Source organism: Gossypium hirsutum, chromosome D04 (genome assembly GCF_007990345.1).
Source record: "Gossypium hirsutum isolate 1008001.06 chromosome D04, Gossypium_hirsutum_v2.1, whole genome shotgun sequence".
Lineage (NCBI taxonomy): Eukaryota > Viridiplantae > Streptophyta > Magnoliopsida > Malvales > Malvaceae > Gossypium > Gossypium hirsutum.
In genome coordinates this window covers 23443979-23466252 of record NC_053440.1, presented here as the reverse complement: position 1 = coordinate 23466252, position 22274 = coordinate 23443979, and the positions used below count along the sequence as shown (strand labels likewise).

Here is a 22274-nt window from a genome sequence, read left to right as displayed (position 1 = left end):
TTTTGCATAATTACATCTTTGTCCCCAAGCTCGAAAATTAAATTTCACACCTTATTCTTATGTTTTACAACATGCTGAACACTTTTCCCTTCTATGGCAACATCAAATTCTCACTCTAACATACACTTATGAACAATAAATATTTTTACCGATTATGTCGATTTACTCGTTTTTGCTTAAAATCACTGAGCAAAAGTTGTTTAACATAAATTCTAGCTTCATATTCCACCATAAAACAACAAAATAAACACATTTCACCTGTGGGTATTTTTCCAAATATGAACCCTAACATGAATTATTGATAAAATAAGCTAAACCGAGCTACGAGGATTCCAAAAATGCGAAGAACATTAAAAACGGGGCTTGAAATCACTTACTATGGATCTTGGAAGCTTGAAAACCCTAAATATGGCTTCCCCCTTGCTGATTTCGTTCACTATGGAGAAGATGATGATTTTTGTCATCTTTTTCCCTTTTTATTCTTTTTATTACCAAATGACCAAAATACCCTCATTTAAAAAAAATCTATTTCACCCATTTCTTATGTCTATTTTTTCCATAAATTAACTAATAGTCTAATTTCCACATAAGGACCCCAAATTTATAATTTTATAACAATTAGACACTTCTAACATGTAAAACTCAACTTTTGCACTTTTTACAATTTAGTCCTTTTGACTAAATGGAGTGCCCAAACGTCGAAATTTTCAAACAAATTTTTTATGAATTTTTCTGTGGAATTGTAGACAATAAAAATATAATAATAACCATATTTTCCCTTGTCAGATTTGTGGTTCCGAAACTGCTTTTCCGACTAGGCCTAGAATCGGGTTGTTACATCCTAGGTGACCATTCGACCAAGAGGCATCTATTGGAGGTGTCCTTCAAGCTTTGGCCAAATTTAGACAAATCCATTCACCTCCCTACAGCCTAATTCATCCAGCTGAATTTTTCTTTATCATTAAGCTGCCCATTGCCGTCCTAAGTGGCTGAATATGGACATGGCCATTAGCCTCCCTCAAGCATTCATCTTTCCAATTTTATTTCTCAATCTAGAAGCTGACTTTTCACACTTTCAAGGCTTTCCACGTCCTCCTTTAATGCTGGTATCTTTTCAGCTAAGAATTGCATTTTAATGAGCTCATTTAAGCTCAATTGGCCGAACCTAGCTGTTGCCATGCGCCATTGATCTTTCCAGGTTCATTTGCCCATTCTAGAAGCTGTCCTTTAGACTCCATTCAGCCAAATCTTGCTAAGGATTTTAATGGTTTTTATTCTGGAATTTTCCAGCTTATTTTAGTTGAATTTTACTTAGTTTTTAAAGACTTATTTGTGAACATTCGGCTAGCTAGTGCATAGGCTATAAATAGTTGTTTATTTTCATTGTAAAAGAACTTTTTGCCAAATTTATAAACGAACTACTGCTCTTGTGAGGTTTTCTCTCTCATATTTCGTGTGAGTCTCAAATTGACTTATCTAGCGTGCTAGTGGCGTCAACCGAACTCCTTCCAAACTTATCACCAATCCTGGTGTGGCGTTCGTACATCTTTTTATACCTTGGATTCCTACTTTGCTAAGTAACGGGTCGAGGTCTATCGTTCTATTTCCATCAATCACCTTAAGCAATATAAGTCTTGGGACGACACCCTCTATAGTGTTGGATCATTCTTGACGCTTAAGTTTGAATTTCCATTTCATCTATCCATCAAATTATCTATCAAAGTTTATTGTTAGCCGAACCTATCCATATCAAACTTAACCTATTTTTGAACCTTTTCCATCACTTTACTTCATATTTAGCCGATTACAAACAACCTATTATTTTGGAGCGATACTTCCTCATCGACGATCGGGCAATTAAGACGACTCGACTCAACCTACTGAGCTGGTTCGCATCATTTGGTATTAGAGCTACTAAAACGAGGAGTGTCGACATTCGTATCAAGCCCGAAAGTAGGTTCGTAACGTAAAAAAAGTGAAAAAAATTCAAGTTGTAATTTTTTTTTTCTTTCTTTGTATTTCAGCATATTGTAATTGAAGAGTAAAAAAAGGAATTATGAAAATTCAAAAAAAAGAGAAAAAAATTACGAGTATTAAAAAAAAGAAGTGAGAGTCTTGCGAGTTTTATTTTGTTTTCATTTCTTGTTATTCCCGATCATCCATTCATTCTATTATTTCTTCTTCCCTCAAAACACCACACATACTTTGGTTTTATTTTCTTTGTTCAGCCTATCCCACCCCATTCATTTTATCCCTATTTAACCATTTTGAAGCTGACCCTCTAAGCCGCAATAAGTTTACTTGAAACGAAATACGAATTTAAGAGAGTGAGACGAGCGGTAAAAGGAAAGAGAGCGTAAATTCATTCGAGAGAATAAAAGCCAAAACGAGCGTAAACACGAGTGGAGTGAAATTTTCTTTCTGAGTGACTTTTGAGATTTTATAGTGAGGTATCTAATTTTCTGTTATTATTCTTTTAACATTTCTTCTTTCAGTGAATAATCATGTCTCGAGAAGAATTCTCCACCGATGAATTTCAATACTTGGTGAACGAGATGGGCCGAATGTTAAAGGAAAAACTAAGTCCATTACAAAGACGGTTGGATCAAGTGGAGGAAAAGGCCCGACGGAAATAAAATCCACCAAGTCGAGACATGAAGTTGAGATCATCGAGGCGATATACATCCAAAGACTACTCACTAAGAGATTCTTATCGGGATTCCTATTCGTCAAGGAATTCAAGACGCGACAGCTTCGAGCTTCCAAATTTTCGATATGACAAATGAGAAAGCAATAGTTATTCTTCGTATGTATCAAAGAAGTCCTTCCCGAAGGATTGTTCTCGAAGAAATGGACGAGAAGCCTACGAAAATATTTTCTCTTTCTTTGAGCCAAATGATTATCTTTTTTATTCTTTTGTATCATCCTCATGTTGTAATAAAAACGAAAATGAAGAAAAAGAAAAATAAAAAGAAATAGAAAGTGGAAAAGAAATAGAAAATGAAAAAGAAAAAGAAATTCAAAAGAACAAGAAATCGAAAAAGTGAGAGAAAAAGAAAACGAAGAAAAGAAAATTGAAAAAGAAATTGAGATTGAGAAAAAAAATTGGAAAAGAAAAAGATATTGAAAAAGAAACGAAAGAATATGAAGATAGTGAGTGAGAACAAGAAAAAGAGAACGAAATTTTAACTAACCCCCGTGATGTTTGCTTTTGTTTTGTTCCTTCTTTTTAGGTCTTCGAAAGGCTGAGTGACGATAATTTTCAACTTCAATACCTTCCTGACGAGCGACATTTTCGTATGACCAAAAAAGGTAAGGATGAAGATGAAATCGAACCACACGAGCCCGAATGTAAGATAGGCAAGGAACACCTAGCAGTTGAATTTCCACTATCTTCCTTGAATGTGGGTAAATATAATGTCAAAGACTTTATCTTTGTAAAAGTTTCGTGCCAAAAATGGTTGATTTTCCTTTATCGATTATTGTTGAAATCTCAAATGGTGGTGAGATGAGCTTTTCCAAAACAAATCTTTGCGTTGACAAGTTTAAAGGTGAAGTCGTGTTTAATCGGCAAATGCGAAACTCGATTCTGCGTAACAATGAATTTCCATATAAACATCTCAATTTAATTAATTGTGGTGATTATGTGAACCATTTACTACCTTGTTTGAAATCCTCAAGTTTTTGCAAATCTAGTTTGAAGGAAGTAAAGAGTTTTGAATGTTTGTTTCTGTGGACACACGAATCCTGTTGGTTTAGCGTGTTTGACTTAATGAAACCTTTGCTACATTTCGGCATAAGTAATCAAACTCGCATGTTTAAATCGGGAATTTGTTTGGGTTCGATTTGTGAAAAAATCAAGCATCTTAAATTTTGTGCGAATAATTTCTATTGTTTTGCTACTTGGTTTTTAAATAAGGTAACGAAATTTGCCAAATTTGTTTTCAATTTGTATTCGTGCCTTAAACAATTTCTATGGTTGTACATGAAGTTTGCATTCCATTTGACAAAGGTTAACTCAACCATGAAGCTTCGACTACACTATACCCTCGAGAAGCGAAGATTTGTGTTGATCGAACAAGGTAAAATCGATCTTTGTTTTCCTACTTTAAAAGGTAAGACCACTAAACTTTTTGAAACATCCTTGTTCTCTTCGGGTGGTGACAAAAATTGTGTTGTTGCTTTGGTTCTTGTAAATCACTTAGATCGCGACTTGCTTGACTGTTCTATCTTATTCATTGATGATCTATCTATGTGGTTGATAAAAAGATTCTTGTTTCTGATAAATTTTATGATGCATGTGTGAGTGAATCTATAGTCAATCGTCTAATGCACGGTATGATTGTGCAACTCCATGGACTGTGTGAATCTTTTCAAATACCTACTTGTGACAATTACGTCTACCATTTGATTTATTACTCGCGATTTAATCATGACTTGTGGAAACAATTTGAGATGTTTGAATGCCTTAAAACATGTCCATATCTGTATTGAACATTTGACGAGGCATCGGCAAGTAAATTAGTTTGTTTGCCTGATTGTAAACATGGTGATTTGCATCTGTCCATTCGCATGCATTATACTTGTTTTGATTATGCTCGGACTGCAAATTTGTTTGCATTGCTTCTTGCTAACTCATGGCTATAAATTTTAGATGACTCATTTGCCATTCACCCCATTCGTCCAAAGAAAGCCCTATAAGAGGAGTTATGATTGAGTGAACCAACGGCTCGACTTGAGGACAAGTCATTCTGAAGATGGGGGATTGATACGATCCCGGCCAGGAATGCCCATGGTTCAGCTTACAAAACGAGGCTCGCCATCCTTGCAAGCTCGACCCAGCTCAAACAAAGCACGAGAAGCTCATTTTCAGCTCATTCGAGCTCAAGTTAGCTCACACGAGCTCAATTCAGCTCATTGAGCTCGTTATTAGATTTTTTTAGCTCACTAAATTTACTTGCTGGAATAAATTAATTATTTAAAATAAATTAGAAAGTATTATTACAGCTCATTAATATGTTCTTAGCTATTACAAGTTTTTGTTATGTCTTAGTCAATGCCGAATTTAATTTGTCTTGTTAAGATAATAATAAATTTGTCATAAGTTAATTATTATGTTAATTAGTGTGTCTAAAATTATATTAATGCATGTTCAGCTGAATTTTATGTGAATTAATTTTGGTTCATTTGTTCTTGTAGGTGAGTCGAATTTGGGGTGCATTTAATCAAGATTCATGCATATTAGGTTCAATGAATTGGACGGTACATGCATGGCCATCTTCAAAGAATCTTGAGCTGATTGTTCACTTCCCCAAGCACCTATTCGGCCAAGGAGTGGCTACCAAAATAAAAACACATTAATGAAGGAGCTAAATGCATGAAGAGCAAGTTACAATGAATAAAAGAATGCATGCATGTCTAGTTACATGAATTTTCCTAATCCTTTGAATCTCCTAGGTGACCATTCGAGCAAGAGGCATCTATTGGAGGTGTCCTTCAAGCTTTGGCCAAATTTAGACAAAGCCATTCACCTCCCTACAGCCAAATTCATCCAGGTGAATTTTTCTTTATCATTAAGCTGCCCATTGGCGTCCCAAGTGGCTGGATATGGACATGGCCATTAGCCTCCCTCAAGCATTCATCTTTCCAAGTTTATTGCTCAATCTAGAAGCTGACTTTTCACACTTTCAAGGTTGTCCAAGTCCTCCTTTAATGCTGGTATCTTTTCAGCCAAGAATTGCATTTTAATGAACTCATTTAAGCTTAATCGACCGAACCTAGCTGTTGCCATGCGCCATTGATCTTTCCAGGTTCATTTGCCCATTCTAGAAGCTGTCTTTTGGACTCCATTCAGCCGAATCTTGCTATGGATTTTAATGGTTTTTATTCTGGAATTTTCCAGCTTATTTTAGCTGAATTTTACTTAGTTTTTAAAGACTTATTTGTGACCATTCGGCTAGCTAGTGCATAGGCTATAAATAGTTGTTTATTTTCATTGTAAAAGAACTATTTGTCAAATTTATTAATGAACTATTGCTCTTGTGAGGTTCTCTCTCTCATATTTCGTGTGAGTCTCGAATTGACTTATCTAGCATGCTAGTGGCGTCAACCGAACTCCTTCCAAACTTATAACCAATCCTGGTGTGGCGTTCGTCCATCTTTTTATACCTTGGATTCCTACTTTGCTAAGTAATGGGTCGAGGTCTATCCTTCTATTTCCATCAATCACCTTAAGCAATATAAGTCTTGGGACGACACCCTCTATAGTGTTGGATCATTCTTGACGCTTAAGTTTGAATTTCCATTTCATCTATCCATCAAATTATCTATCAAATTTTATTGTTAGCCGAACCTATCCATATCAAACTTAACCTATTTTTGAACATTTTCCATCACTTTACTTCATATTTAGCCGATTACAAACCAACTATTATTTTTGGAGCGATACTTCCTCGTCGACGATTGGGAAATTAAGGTGACTCAACTCAACCTACTGAGCCGCTTCACATCAATAGAGTTCAAAGATCTATCTCTTAGGTTTGAAATGCACTTTGAATCTCTTAATTTTGAGTTTAGGAGCTCAAGTTATGACCATTTTAGTGAATCCAATATGATTTGAACTTGAATTAAAAGCCCAAAACTCGTAATTTTTGTAATAGTCCCATCCAAAAATTCTTCTCACACAGTCTTTACTAAAACAACCATAAATTGAGATGCCAAACTCAAAATCGAGTGATTATGATAGGGACAAGAATAGAAGAGGATCGTAAGTTTGTCGAAGTCATGGATTTGGCTTAGGGCTCTAAATGATCAGAAAGAATCTTGGACTTTGACACAACCTGAAATGCAAAAAAATTTCAAGTTAGATTTAAACAAATTAAAAGAAGCAATATACCAAATGATATGAATTAGTGCGGAACAGGATCGTATGTTTTGTGCAAGTAGCATATTTGACTTTGGGCTCTAGACGATCGGAGAGAAACTTGGATTTTGACACAACTTGAAACATAAACAAATCCAAGTCTAATCTAAAAATTTAAAAATTAAAGGAAGAAATTAAAATAGACAATTAAGATAGAAAAATTAAATAAATAAAAATTTTCAATAATTAAATAGGAACAAAATAGAATAAAGTAGATAGATTGAAAATATGAAGATGGCATGTAGAAGTTCTAATGAGCCTTGGAAACTCGATGAATCCACAACTCCTTTTGAATGACTCTAATTTTCCCTTAAAGAAATTAAACTTAGAAAGAAAAAGCTTGAAGATGATTCTCACAAATTGAGAAGATTGTTAAAACTTTTCTAAAAGAGAACTCAAGAGAAATTCTTAAATAGAAAACTCAAAAAGAATCTTATTAACTCAAAGTGAATAATGAATGAATTGATTTTTGAATAATTTTTTACAATGAAGAGACCTTTATATAGGCTAGATAAATAAATCCAAATAAAACCCTTAAGTATACTGAAACTCTAATTAACCTAGACAAGAAGTAGTTTTAAACTAAACTTTATTGTTGACATAAAACTCTTAAATAACTTATAATACTTAAAATTATCCAAAATTCAACATAAATAAATAATAAAACTTAATAAATACAATATTCGTCTCGTGTATAATAAAAATTAAGCCTGAAACTCGAACCCAATATGATTTAAACTTGAATAAAAAGCCTAAAACTCATAATTTCTGTATTATCCTCATCCAGAAATTTTGTTCACGCAGTCTTCACTAAAATTGTCATAACTTGAGCTTCCAAACTCAAAATCGAGTGATTCAAAGTGTGTTTTGAAGCTAAGAGATAGATCTTCAACCACTATTCAGACATCTAAGCCCATAAATTTTTGGATCTCAGCCAAAAAATTCCAAAAAATTGTCCAATTTGACTAATATTTTCAAATTGAAAATTGGTAGTTTGTTTGGATTGACTTTAATAAATTTCAGACATTCCATGCATGTATCATTCCCCCTCTCCTCGAAAAGATTCATCCTCACGTATTGTCTTTAATTGAATCTTAGTTTGATTTGCTTGGCCTTTGATCTTATTATTGGCCCTTGAGGTAACGTAAGCCCTTCACATCCATAAGCTTGAAATTGGGCCTTGAGACTCGCATCAGATTCAAAGTGCGTTTTGAGGCTAATGGATAGGTCTTCAAACTCTATAAAGACATCTCAACCTAGAAATTTTTGGATCCCATCCAAAAAGTCTTCGCAAGTCGATTGATTTTTCAAACTTGAAAATTAGCAGCTTCGATGAATGAAATTTAATAAATTTTAGTCCATTCGTGCATGTATCATGCTCTTTGTGTGTTCTAGATGGTACCAAAGTATTTGAATCTCATTTTTCTAGTATTTGCTAAGGGTGAAAAAATTTTAAAATATTAATAATGAAATTTTATTGTGAATATAAATCATTTGATGAAAATAAAAGTGTTAGGTACTTGAGCTAAAATTTAAATATGTCATGATATTAGGTTCTTTTAACTTGTAACACAAATTGAATTTGAGATAAGTCAACAAAGGTTTGTTTTTAACATAAGTTAAACTATGAGCCATAAGATTTAATTGGAGAGCAAAAATAATGAACTTGTATGTTTCTCATAAAAAAATGGGTAATAAAAAGTATGATACCCAGCCCTTAAACATGGTCCCTTGCACTATTTTGGTTGTTTTGAGCGGCCTGGAGCTCATACTTGACCTTAGAAGCCTCTGGTCACCTACAAAAAGTTTCTAAATGATTTTAAAGCCTTCAAAATTATTTATCTTATTTCTATAATTTTATTTAATTATTTTAATTTTTAAGCTATTGTAAAACTCCTATCCTTCTCAACCCAAAAGACCTTGATTTAAGTAAAAGAACTTCAAACACTTGTTTTATAATTTGGATGTCTCTATATGTACCTAGTGACCCGAAATGATTTCTAATCATATGTGAATCTTCTTAAACCTCACCAATTTGATTTAAAAAATTAATATGTTGCGAAGCAAGTATTTTTACAAAGGAAAATTTTTGGTTTAAGCTTAAAAGTGTTACTGTAGCATCTCATATTTGTATTGATCATCGGGTGGGTAAGGCCTATTACAGTAATATAAAAAAAATTATCCTCTTCGATCTACTTGATGCATCATATTTTCATCTATTATCTAGGCAAATCCAAGATAAACCTCTACATTTATAAATTTAAGTATGTGGTCAATACCAACATGTACAATTACTAGGGCATTTTCAATAGGAATGCCTCTGTCATGCCTTATTCCTCGACCTCAGTCTCAACCATAACCATTTTTCCCATCACCAACCCTTAAGACGACGGGTACGCCTATGCCACAACATGGTTGTAGATCCCTCCCTCCTCTAACTTGGCCTATAACAACATGTTGGGCTTGTGCTTACATATCCCTCCTTTAATGTTTGAAAAATGGATGATCATTTCGAGATAATAAAGTCTCTCCTAAGAAATACATATATGGTTTACCATTGGCCTTAAATCATTCCATATATATATCTCAAAATTTGTAAAATTCTCGTATCAATAAATGTAACTTGTGGCTAATGTTGGAGACAATCGGTCCAATGTGCCACATGTTGTACGAATCAAATGGCATAGTGGCACTCCAACCTCAAACACAAATCTATAGGATGATAGTCATCCATGTTTTCTACATCTACCAGAAGTCCTTGAACCATCCCAAACAGTTATAATATCTGATCTGGTTGATGCCACTCTGTGCAAGAAAAAGTAAATAAGTGACGTGCAAATGGTAAAAGTATAGTTGTACGCACGTGCCTCCAATGATAGTAAGGTTGCAATTTCTTTAGCTTGGTACAATATCCATATAAATTTTAAATATAAAGAAACATTAAATTTTATTATAAGGTGATATTAATTAAACTAAATGAATTTGGCCACAAAGAACACAACCCATCAATTGCTTCTTCTATTAATACCAAATTGTCCTTCTTGCATGTTTTATATTCATAGTGTTTGAACCAACTAATAAATTACAAAATTTTAGTATAGATATAAAACATTTAAAAAACAATGGATTTATGGTTAAAGGAAAATTGAGGTTTAAAAAAGGTAGCACAATAAAAGAAAGTCGATACTGATAACTCTTAAAAAGAGTCGTATTTTATGCCTTTGGACCTAGTTAATTGCCTGTACTTAAGTACATCTAGTTGCATTTTAGGACATTTCATTAGTATTTTTAGCATTGCATTAGAACTTGGGTTGCGTTTAAATATTAGGTGTTTTTAATTGCTCATGGAAGGGTTGTGTTTGTTAGAGTATGCCCAAAGATCAATCATGAGATGGTTGTAATAACATACTTTATTTATCATGTTTATTAATATAATGCGTTACCATTATTATTTCGGTTTCTTTTCTGTGTGTATAAATAAACTGTTTTATAATAATGTCTTGAGAATAATATGATTATTCTTAAAAGGTCCTTAGTCAAGTATTATTGTTGGATAGGACAACGATAATGCATTAAGACTAACATGTAGTTGATTGATGATAAAGAGTTGTCATTGATATGGAGTGTCAGAATCGATGCATGAATATGTGTGTTAGAGAACAACATATTGGACTAACCCGTTATGAGTATGTTTCTTGGATTATTATGTAATTGTCATGACATTACTCATAGTGATTAATATGTATATGATCCTCAAACTTGAGATCATCATAATCTCAACATCATGAGTTGTATATTTTGATACAGTCAAACGTACACCGTAACTGGTTGTTCTATAAAGGCTGATGTTGGATATACCACAGTCTATGTAGAGGGATATGGTTGAACGATATAGGATAAGTCCCTCTTACATAATGGGAGTAATATCTTAGGCCACTTGATTGAGTGAGACTAGAAATGCATGACCATGCTCAAATAAGCTGATATGAGATGTCATACTTATTTGTATATCATAGTCTACTTAAGATATCAAGGAACATGGAATGGACTATACAAGTGTGATTATTCCATAACTTGTGTTCAATCCAGAGATAAAGGACTTAAGGATTAGTGCATTAAAATATTAATCATAAAAAGGTTATGTCGAATCATGATTTCTTGTGACTTAGGTAGCAATGATACATTGCTAGGTGCCACTCATTGTTTGTAACATTGGAATCGTTCTAACATTACTGCTAACGTTACAAGAACCTACAGGGTCACACCCTATAGTTGAAATGAACGGAATAAAACATAATTGGTATTGTGTTTGGTTGTCGCATGAATTAAATTAATTATAGAATTAATTTAATTGGGTAATTAAATATCGAACACATTATATGTACAAGGTTGTTGTACACATAATGAGAATATGATTTTGGTTCGTATATAAATAAATATAGTTTACCGAAATCTTTATTATAATTAATGTAATTATAATTTTTAGTTTTTTAAACATTATTATATTTATTTAATTTTGAGAAACCGTAAAAAATAATAAGATATAAAATCTCGTTTTTCTTTGCTTGGTGAGTCTAGCAGCCGTCAAAGTAAAGTCTTCTCCAAAACTGTTTAGGGATTCCTTCCGTTCATAGTCAGCTGGGTGGACTATGTAGAGGTCGGAGTCATCAAAGATTGCAGCTTGGTTCAATAGTAGATCAGATTACTCATTGCCGAGGCGTCGCTGTCTACTCAGAATCACCATTTGGTAATTTTCAAACCCTTTTTCACCCCGATTCGTTCCTCACACATGAATCCATGGTTAGGATCGCCGGGTGTTTTATTTTTCCACTGCGCTGTAGGGGTGTCAACGTTTCAACAGTGTTTTATGGTATTGGCAGGTGCAGGATGGGAAACAAAGAAATAAAGGAGTGAAGTTTTGTCGGGGAAAAAAAGTGGTCAGATTGCTAGCTCGTATGCCGTGGCAATGCTGGGAAGGTGTCCAATCAACATTCAGCGCATATCAGTTTCAACCCAACTCTACTTGTAACAGATAAATTTGCCTAGAAAAAAGGAGAAGATAATTCTTAGGGCTATTGGAATTATCCTGAAAAGGAAAAAAGAAAGCAATTTAAAAAGAAGCAAATGAGGAAACCCTAGGGTGTGAAACTGTGGGTAGATATCCTTAAGCAAATTAGAATGTAGTGGTTGAATAGAGACATGAAGAGGAAAGACGCAGGCAACCCCTCTCAACCACCTCAGGACACTACGCAGCTGAAGTACGGATTGGGCAAGTGAACACTGTCTTCCTGACGTTCTTCCATTATTTCTAATCTATTCCTTCATGAATTATAGTGATGAAAACTATGTTTGATTTGAATTTTATTTGCCAACCTATGAGCTAAATCTCATAGGGTTAGGGTTACTTTGATGAAACTTCAACTGTTTTTAATGGATGCAGTATAAATCTGAATTATTTTAATGTTTCATTCAATTTTTCTATTCTTTAAAATGTATGTGAGTAATCCCTAGACATAATTGACTATGCAGCATACCCTTAAATTAATCTAAATTCTGAAAAGATTAGATTAGTTAGACCGTGGTTGAATGATATGAGCAAGTACTCGACAGATACTTACAGTAGACTCTAGACATAGAGCAGCATTCATACAGAAGGAAACAATGCAAGGTACCATATTAAAGGCCTATAGACACAGGTAAGGTAACTTAAGGTTTCTGCCTTCGAAAAAAGCAGGCCACTTTAGAACTTTTTTGAGTAGTAGGTTAAGTATGATTTTGTTGAGGCATTTCTGACAGTAAGAGTAGATTCTTAGTAATCCCGACCTTTCATATCAACATCGTATATCCTTTATCCCTTGCCGTAGAATCTTTTCCATAGCATCCTTAGTCGTTAATTTGTTCAGTTACATATTATTCATATAATCATTTTCATAATTACCATTACATTCCTACTCTCGTTTTGCCATAGCATTTCCAAGTATTCATTAATTTCACATATTGCATACATCATTATTCCTTTTAATTGCCACTGCATACTTACCATAGCTTTACCATAACATTAATCGCATTTTATTATAATAACTTGACCACTTTAGTGCCTCAATTCAATCCTTGTGGGAACGATACTCACTTATCACTTTATTACTTGATCCGACGTGTATACTTGCACAATTTGCATATCATATTCACACGCGATAGATACCAACCCCACTACTATAAAATCACATAGCAACCATTCATGTTCCCTTTCTCCACTCTACTTCCCTTGCACAACGCCCTACATATGGAAGCCAAAATGGAAAAGCCCCAACTATATGTACTAGTTGTTGAGAAATTTGATTAAAACATAAGGTAAATTGTATAAACTAAGTTGCAAAATTTTTTTAACATCAACATACCTCTGATCAAGCAAAAAATATACGTGCATGCATAACAATCAATATCAATGAATGTTAGATTCTCTAGGGGATACTCAAATCGCCTCTCCAACAAGTTTAACTTCACCTGATGCTTTTTGAAATCAACCGAAATGTTGATACCTATTCTGAAAGCTTTGTAAAAGGTTTACTCGAGATTGTACTCAAAACTTTTCGTTACAAGACACTCATCCATAAAATGCCCCATCAACAACATTACCTTTGCCAGTGATATTATTGTTTTGCCTTTTGGGAGGAAATAAATGGAACTCTCTAGATATAGCTTTCATGTTAAAACTCAACATTCGTGATTTGAATAATTATCCTCTTTGTAAGCAAAATTATATATATTGTCGCTAGGTCAAGTGACAAGAAAATGCTCCAATATCATTAGCATTCCAATCAGCTTGTCCTTTAGATCTTAATAAATTGGAGGTACTTAATTATATAATGTTAGGTAGAAAGTAAACCACCGTTTGTTTTAGTTTATTGTCAAAGTAACAAGTTTAATTAACTATTTATAATTTTAAAAATAAAGGTTCTGCTATAATTTTAATTGAAGTTCAGTGTGGACTTCGATCTATATTTCCGTTAAAATTTATATAAATTATGTTTTATTTTCTTTAAAATTTAGTACACAACTGAATATCAATAAGTATTGAATTTAGAATTTAAGATTCTCCACAATCATAATATAATAATTGCCATAATTCTAACTGCACACAAAAAATTTGAAAGCATTACCATGTACCATGTAACCTTGACAAAGCAAAGGCAATAAAGTAAATTAAAAATCTAAATACTTTTTCAAAAACAAAAAGCATTCTCCAAAAATAACTCTCGCCCGTTCTATTAGTAATATAAAAATCTAACATGAAAGTGAAAACCCAATATAAACGTATCATGTGCTATTACATTTGTAAAGAAGACTTACGGGGGAAAAGACGATATCAGAACCAAACCAATTGACCATAAAATTAGCAGTCTGTCCCATAAAACCAATTTAGACCAAATCGTTTCTGTGCTCAGACATTAAATCAATCAAACCGATTTATAAATTTTTTTAAGGCTCGATTAAACAAAAAACCAACTATTAGACAGTTCAACCAATCCAATTCCTAAAACATTGCAAGATCTGCAAAATCCAAAACATAAATATATACTTGCCACCTCAAATATATATTGATAAACATGGAACAAAGCAAGCAAGTTCCATAGTTTCAAAGAAATCTTAAAACCAACCTAAACTAGTTTACCGATATTTTTTATTTACTTGAAAATTTCATTTATTTTTAAAAATATTTAATAAAAAACTGTGAAACAACTCATTTGATCAAAATAAACCCAAAATTAATATAACCAAAGCAAAACAAATTATCAAGGAAACTTAACAATCCGATCAAACTCAATGAACTCAACCCTAAAAAGAGATGGTTAAATTTTAATTTAAGTCAACCTAGTCATTAACTTGCATCACACCAGAGAATCTCATCAGCCACAATTTCAATTTTCATAGAACCAAGGTCCAGTAGGTCCAAGCCATGAAAATTGCGGACCCCAAGAACACACCACATTACAACAAGAAATACCTTGGAAGGTTCAAATGGAAAGAACAAAGAATCGTATGGGGAAACAAAGATAATTATTTAGTACTGACATTAATAATTTTCTACGAGATTGAGATTTTACCATAGATTTTAAATTGTATTTAAAAGTTAATAACTAAATAAATAGAACATGAGACAAAATTTTAACTTCACTTCTAGAGTTAAAAATTCCCATCATTATTACCCATAAAGATATATGTTAGTACACCTACAGCTCTAACAGGGCAGATGAACTCAATCTCATAGTGTGTCCAAGCTGGGGCTCCCTGCTAAACATCTGTGGCAAAATTTTCTAGGTGAAAGATTTCATCATGCCTGTACATAAAGAACTTGGACCCTCTGCTATGCAGAAATACGTAAGAGAATACAAAAGTATACGGTTCTTGATAAAGCTAAAAGGCCTTAGGGAATGAATTGAAGTTTCTGAATGCAAAATGAACTTTAATCATATCCAACCTAAGAATCCTTACATGCTACCTAAAAGACATTGGATTTGGAGCTGTTATGTACACATAAAACACATGTAACGGCACATCTGCTACTAACCGTGGTACTAAATGATTTATCTATCTTCACAAATTACATCTTGGAACGTTCTCCACTACGACTAATCGAAGTATCTAGTTGGAGACATGCGCCTTACAGTACTAAAAACACATCTTAATCCCTGTATATGAAGCTCTCTTTAACTCTTTTACTACAAAGACATTTGCAATGAGATGCATACATATAACTAAACAACAACAGTTAGCCATATGCTATCAATTGAGGAACGACAATTTGATTATTTCCTTTTCTAACCTCATGATTTTCGTTGTACCGATGCACACTCTGAATTAAGTGGACCAAAGATGATTCCTGCTCTTCCCAGGGCCAACACTACTAGCGCTTCATTTTGAACAACTAAACACATAAACAGCCGTATGTCAAGATGCTAGATTATTGTGCCCACTCTGGTAACAGAAACAAAATCATGTTTCCACTTATACTCTCAAAGAATAACAAACTATAGAATCGGTAGCTAAGCTAACCATGGTCCAAGCACCAGATATGATGTAAACCATTAAAAATTTTTCAAAAGCAATGGATAATCCAAAACCTACATTAACTAGATTATCATTTAGCTTCAAAATACATAATCACAAACTATGCAGAGAAAATTGTATGAGATCCCTAATTTTATTGTAAAACCATGGACACTCTAGTGAAGCAACCCACAAACTTCACCTTGCCTGTGAGTGATTGATCATTCTAAGACCCAATGCCAAAAAAGTCTGTATGCTTCCAACAGAAGAAAGAGAACAATTCAATTTGAGCTTTTATTCAGTATCATCAAGATCAATACATTAAAGCGGCAGAAAAATAAACCAGCAACCCAAACCAAATTTCGCCCTTAAGTAACATCATAACATTAATATGTACACAAAGGATATACATCCTCAAGGAGACACTCTGCGCCCTGACAGACTTTAAGTTGCTGGAAGGCAACATTTTCATCATTGTCATTATTATAAGTCTAAAAGGATAGTTTGGGTATTGGCAAACAAGACAACAGAGACACTCGGTCCAAGTTTCAACTTTAAAACCATGAACCAGTAGGACCAAGATCAGAGTTGCAAAGTCTTATAAATCTTTCACAATAAAATAGTTGAAAGAATAAGTCTTCATGAAGTTCCAATTCTTCATGAAGTTCCAATAATTCAAACCCAAAAAAGAATTCCTCGTTTTGGAATAAAATTAATCATATTCCAAAACCAAATACTGCCCGTATCTTATTGAAAATAAGGTCTCTCCAACCTCTCTCAGTGTTCTCCACCACAGTTGCATTCCCATATCTGCATCACAAATCAAAGCAAAAACAAACACAGAATCGATAACTAAATCCAGTAAGTAAGAAATTAGCCATGCTACGCAATAAAACAAACAAAAACCAACCTGTCCTCCTCGGGAACATCTGAATGCGTGAGTTTGATTACAGTAACCCCAGGCTCAGGCTCATTGAAAACAAGTCTTACCTGCAACAATAACAACCACCCAGTAAAGATAAGCCATCATCCGACCACACTGCATTCCCAAAAACCTGGAGAACAGGCAAAAGCGGAATCCATTAAACTTACTGTAGAATCAATCCCGTCGGACCAACTCCCAAATCTCCATCCCTGAGAAATCAACTTCCCTTCTTGCAACTCCAAGTTAATTCCAGTAACCGATCCATCGAAAATACTAAATTGGCCACCGACATCTTTACTTATCCTAGCATTACTCTGAGTAAACCCTTTCCATCTATTCTCATCCATCAAAATCTCGTACATATCCTTAGCTCTACAATTAAATTTCTCCGACATTGTAATCGTCTTAAACCCTTTCTTCCCTTCCTTCTTCACTTCCTTTTTGGCTTCCTTCTCCACCCCAACTTTCTCCTTAGACATCGCAGCTGAGTTACTATTACTAGTAGAAGTAGTAGTAGTATTTTTGGGAGCCGATTTCTTGGCTTCCAATTCATCTTTAACAGGGCCACCTTTCGCCATAGCTTTTACAAAATCACTCACTTTCTCCAAAACCAAAGGCTTCCCTTTGGCCAGCATCGCTTCCTTCAAGGCTTTACCAATGGGTCCTTCGTCTTTAATCGTCACCTTAACTTCCGGATCCTCGTCAGCATTCTCATCCGAAATGTACGGAATCTCTAGATTACCTTCAGCTTTCAACAGCGTCTTCCCTTCCTCATCTTTGGCTTCGCCTTCCCAGGATAAACTCAAACTGATTTCATATCCGGGAAGATTTTACCTTTGCGAACATTAACATAGGCTTCGCCGTCGACCTTTTCGACCTTCTTGGTCTTGATGCTGAGATTACCTTGGCAATTAAGGATGGTGAGATCGGAAAGCAATTTGGTGAAGAACGTTTTAGACCAAGGGAGGCAATCGGTTTCAGCCCAGTGCCAGTTGTGGACATTAGCACCGTCAGGTCTTTCCTCCACGATCCATCGCTTGTCGCCTTCGCCGTACTTGGCCATTGATGGAAAAATCAAGACGACGGTGTATTAGGGATTGAGAGAGATATGAGGATAATGGAAGGGAAAGCTTAAAAGAAGCAATTGGGTGGGAAGGGCTGCTCTGGAGGGTTCGGGCGGGGAGGTGGAAGAATCCAGAAATGTGGGATGGATATATAAAACTAATTATCTTTGGAAGGATCCAGAGACTTCACTAGGAGGAACTTAGGGTTTTGTTGTCGATGTTGCGCAGAGCTTGGTACAAACAGAAAGACTCACTATTAATTGGAGCAAGAGGAAAAAAAAAAAAAGAAAGTCTCGGACGGACGTTTAGTAGGAACGAGGAGATGTAATTAATAATTAGTAGTTGAATTTACATAAATCACTTGCCCTTTACTTGTTATTAAGTATCTAATTGACAATTTATTTAATTTAGATAGGTGTCCAAATATAAGGTGTGCATGGACCGGGTCAGGCTGAGCTCAATTTAAATAAAAACTTAGGCTCGATTTAAAAAATGAACTTAAAATTTTGTTCAAGTTCGACCCGATTAAAAATGTTAAAACACAAGTCTGACCCGGCCTGTCTATATTAATTTTTATATAATTTTAATATATATAATACATCAAAAATACTAAAAACATTAAAATAAATATTTCTCAATAAATTGAAAAAAATTTTAAAAATTATGTATACTTAAATAACACTAAGATAGATGCAACTTAACAAATAAATGTCTCTAAAATAATAACAAAATTAACAGATGTCTTTAAAATAATAACAAAATTAACAATAAAATATGTTTTATACAATATTCAAATAATAGCAACAAAATAGTGCAATGTAATAGTAAAATGGTAGCAAAATAAGGAGAAAACAATAAGAAAATAATATTTTAAAAAAGATTTTTTTTGTCATTTAGTGAATTCAGGCCGGGCTTAGGCCAAAAATGTCTTACCCGAGGCCTGGCCTATTTTTTAAACGGACCCTATTTTTTTATCTAATCTCATTTTTCGAGTCTATATTTTTGTCCAAACTCTCCCACATTTCTAGTGGGCCTTTAGGCTGGACTGGGTGGCTCAACCCATGAACAGGTCTATATCCAAATAATAATATTTGAATTTAATACATGTGATCTCATACAAATTATAATATAATCATATTTAAAACAATCATGCAAAATTGAATTTAAATGTTACAACTATTAAATATTAGACCGGTTATCATTCTTATATTTTCTTTTGGTACATGGTAGGGGTGAGCAAAACTCGATTCGACTCGAAAAAATTGAAAAAAAATTCAAATTTCGAGTTAAACGAATCGAGTTATTCGAGTTAATCGAGTTATTCGAATCAACTCGAATTTTTTTTTCGAATTTCGAGTTCGAATCGAGTTGAGTTTTCGAATTCGAATAACTTGAATAATTCGAATATCAAACTATAATATTTTACATTTTTACCCCAAACTCCCAAACCTTTTTACTTTTTCTTCAAAACTTTTACTCCTTCTCACTTTCCCCCCAAAACTTTACTCCCCTCCCCTCCCAACCCTCCAATCTACCCAAAATCCATTTCCCACCAAAATTTTACTCTCCCATTTATTTTTTCTCAAAATTTTACTCCCAAAAACCCTCAAAACATTTTATTTTGCCCCAAAATTTTTACTCCCTCCCACTTTTCCCCTAAAACTTTTATTCCCTTCCCATCCCATCATCTCCCATCTATCCCAAACCCTCCCCCCTCTAATTTTTTTTTAATACTTTCCCTCCAAAATTTTACTTCCCCCTATTTACTTTACCTCAAACTTTTATTTCCCAAAACTTTTTTATTTTTCCCCTAAACTTTTACTTCTCACCCTTTACTCTCAAATAAAAAATCAAAATTATCCAAAAAAAATCACTAAAAATAAATAGTAATAATTTTATTTATATCTACTATTTATATTATTAAATTAAATTTCACATTTTATATTATTCATATTATTGAATTTTTAGTCATATTGAATATTTATATTAAAATTAAATTATTAATTATGTCATAAAATATTCTTATTAAAATTTTATATTAGTATCAATTTCACATTTTATTTTTAAAATAACTTTTATTAAAAAATCATATTTTTACATTTAATATATTTTTTAATTCTAAAATACATAGTGACAAGAATCTGAAGATAATTGAAACAACTAAGCAAGCAAAGAAGCTAACCAATATATAAAAAATTAATAAATAAATTATGAAGTGATGAAAGTTAATAAAAAATTTGATTAAGGTGGATAAATTTTATTATGATGGGTGACAATGGTTACAATGACCCAAAATTATTTTTTAAAATTTAACTCGAACAAATATATTCGATTCGATTCAATTCAAATTCCATCTCACTCGACTCGATTCGAGAAAACTTCAAATAAAGTTAGGATGATAAAATGAGATTCGAAAACTCGATTAACTCGAAAATTTTCGATTCGATTCGATTCGATTCGATCAAATGTTCATCCATAGTACATGGTAAAGAAACGGTTTGACTTGTACAAAAGCTATTTTGAGAGAATGTAAAAAATAGATTTTTGGTATAATTCAAAAAACTATTGAAAGTCGAATTGAAGAATTAGAACTGGATAATGATTGTTGGACGTGAGGATGACTTGGAATGAATATTATATAATGGAAGTCACCTCAGGGAATAAACTATAAATTTTGAAAAGTGTGAGGACCTAAAGTGCAAATTGCTCAATATTTTTGGGATTAAATTGAATAAAAATGTTAGAGACTAAATCATAAAATTTCTATTTTTGTCAAGAACGTTCATAAATGCAAAATTTATGTATAGATTATTAATTATGAACATTTTAAGATTTTAAGTATCTCGAATAGAATAAAAGAAAGTGATAAGATAAAAAGGGTTAAAGTATAATTTTATCACATAAAATACATTTTGGTCATTCTAAAAATTATATTAAAAATATTATATTATGAGATATTAAATCATTAAAATAATTTGGAGCCATTGGATGAGATATTACTTGAAGAATAAATGTGGGCCACACATTTTTTAAAATGATGGACTTTGACGTTTGACTTGGTCAATTTGGGTTAAATAAAACGGAAGCTTACTCCCCTATTAAATGTTCTCATGAGCCGGGTTGGGTTCGGTCTGAGCCCATAAAAAAATTTTGGCCCGCGTCCTAGGCCCGGGCCCGGGCCCGGGCCCGGCCTGACCCAAAATATGGGCCTAAAATTTTGTCCAGGCCCGGCCCGAGAAAAAATTCCTAAGCCCGAGCCCGGCCTGGCCCGGCCTATTTTCTTAATAAACACCAAAAATTTATTTTAAAAATATTTTAAAATTAAAAAAATAAAAAATAAATATTTATTATATATTCGGGCCCGGGCCAAAAAAGTGGTGCCTGAGGCCCGGCCTGTTTCTAAACGGGCCTCGTTTTTTTGCCCAAACCCATATTTTGGACCTATATTTTTATCCGAACCCTCTCATATTTCGGGCGGGCCGTCGGGCCGGGCCGGGCCGTCCGGCCCATGAGCACCTCTATCCCCTATCCAATTTTCCCCTTTTATTCTCTTTTCATTTTTCTCATATTTTCTTTAAATTCATCCAAAAATTTAATTACCTGCCTTACTTTTTTACTAAAACCTAGAAAACTTCATTCAAGCTTAATTTGTAATACCTAATACTTGATCTGGTCGTCAAGTCTAACCTACAGTATGTCACATTCATTATCGAAACAACTGTAATTAAATACAATTCAATATAACTAGGAAACGTACTAATATTTATATTACTAAGTTAAAATATATTATACAATCATTTTCTGGTCTTATATGAGCTTACGAAAGCTCTTTTGCTAACTAGAGGTTGAATTAGGACCAAACTATAAAGTATGGAAATTATTGGGTTGACGTCGTGACTTCAGGGGTTCCTCATCGTGATGCAACTCACTGACTTGATCTCGTCGCTACGTTAAAGGGCCTGATGTTGTGACATGACCGCCTGTTTCCAAATGGTACCAAGTTGCATCACTTAAACAAACAATCACTAATCTCAAACGCAAACGTTTCAACAATAATACCATTCCAATATTCTCATTTTTAACCTTTGACATCTTATATGCATTTACATTACACAATTTATCATTTCATCATCAATACTTTGAACTAACTTTATTTGTTAAATTATTTTGAGATAACAAACATATCTTTAAAATATAAATTTTTTTTGACAAAGAATTCAAAATATGAATAATATTTCAAAACTTCCAAACATATTAGAAAATGCTTTAATAGAATATTTTTGACAAAGTTCTGAAAATAAATTTAAACTCTTGA

General features: G+C 33.4%; 1 protein-coding gene across 1 annotated transcript; it reads right to left on the bottom strand.

Annotated features, from left to right (window-relative positions):
* Positions 1-16244: 16244 nt before the first annotated feature.
* LOC107952834 (activator of 90 kDa heat shock protein ATPase homolog) lies at positions 16245-18252 on the bottom strand. Its single transcript, XM_041091264.1, is given in 4 exon segments — positions 16245-16780; positions 16881-16960; positions 17063-17721; positions 17724-18252. Coding segments are annotated over 4 exon segments (1068 nt in total). The 5' UTR covers positions 17959-18252; the 3' UTR covers positions 16245-16686.
* Between the last annotated feature and the right edge of the window lie 4022 nt (positions 18253-22274).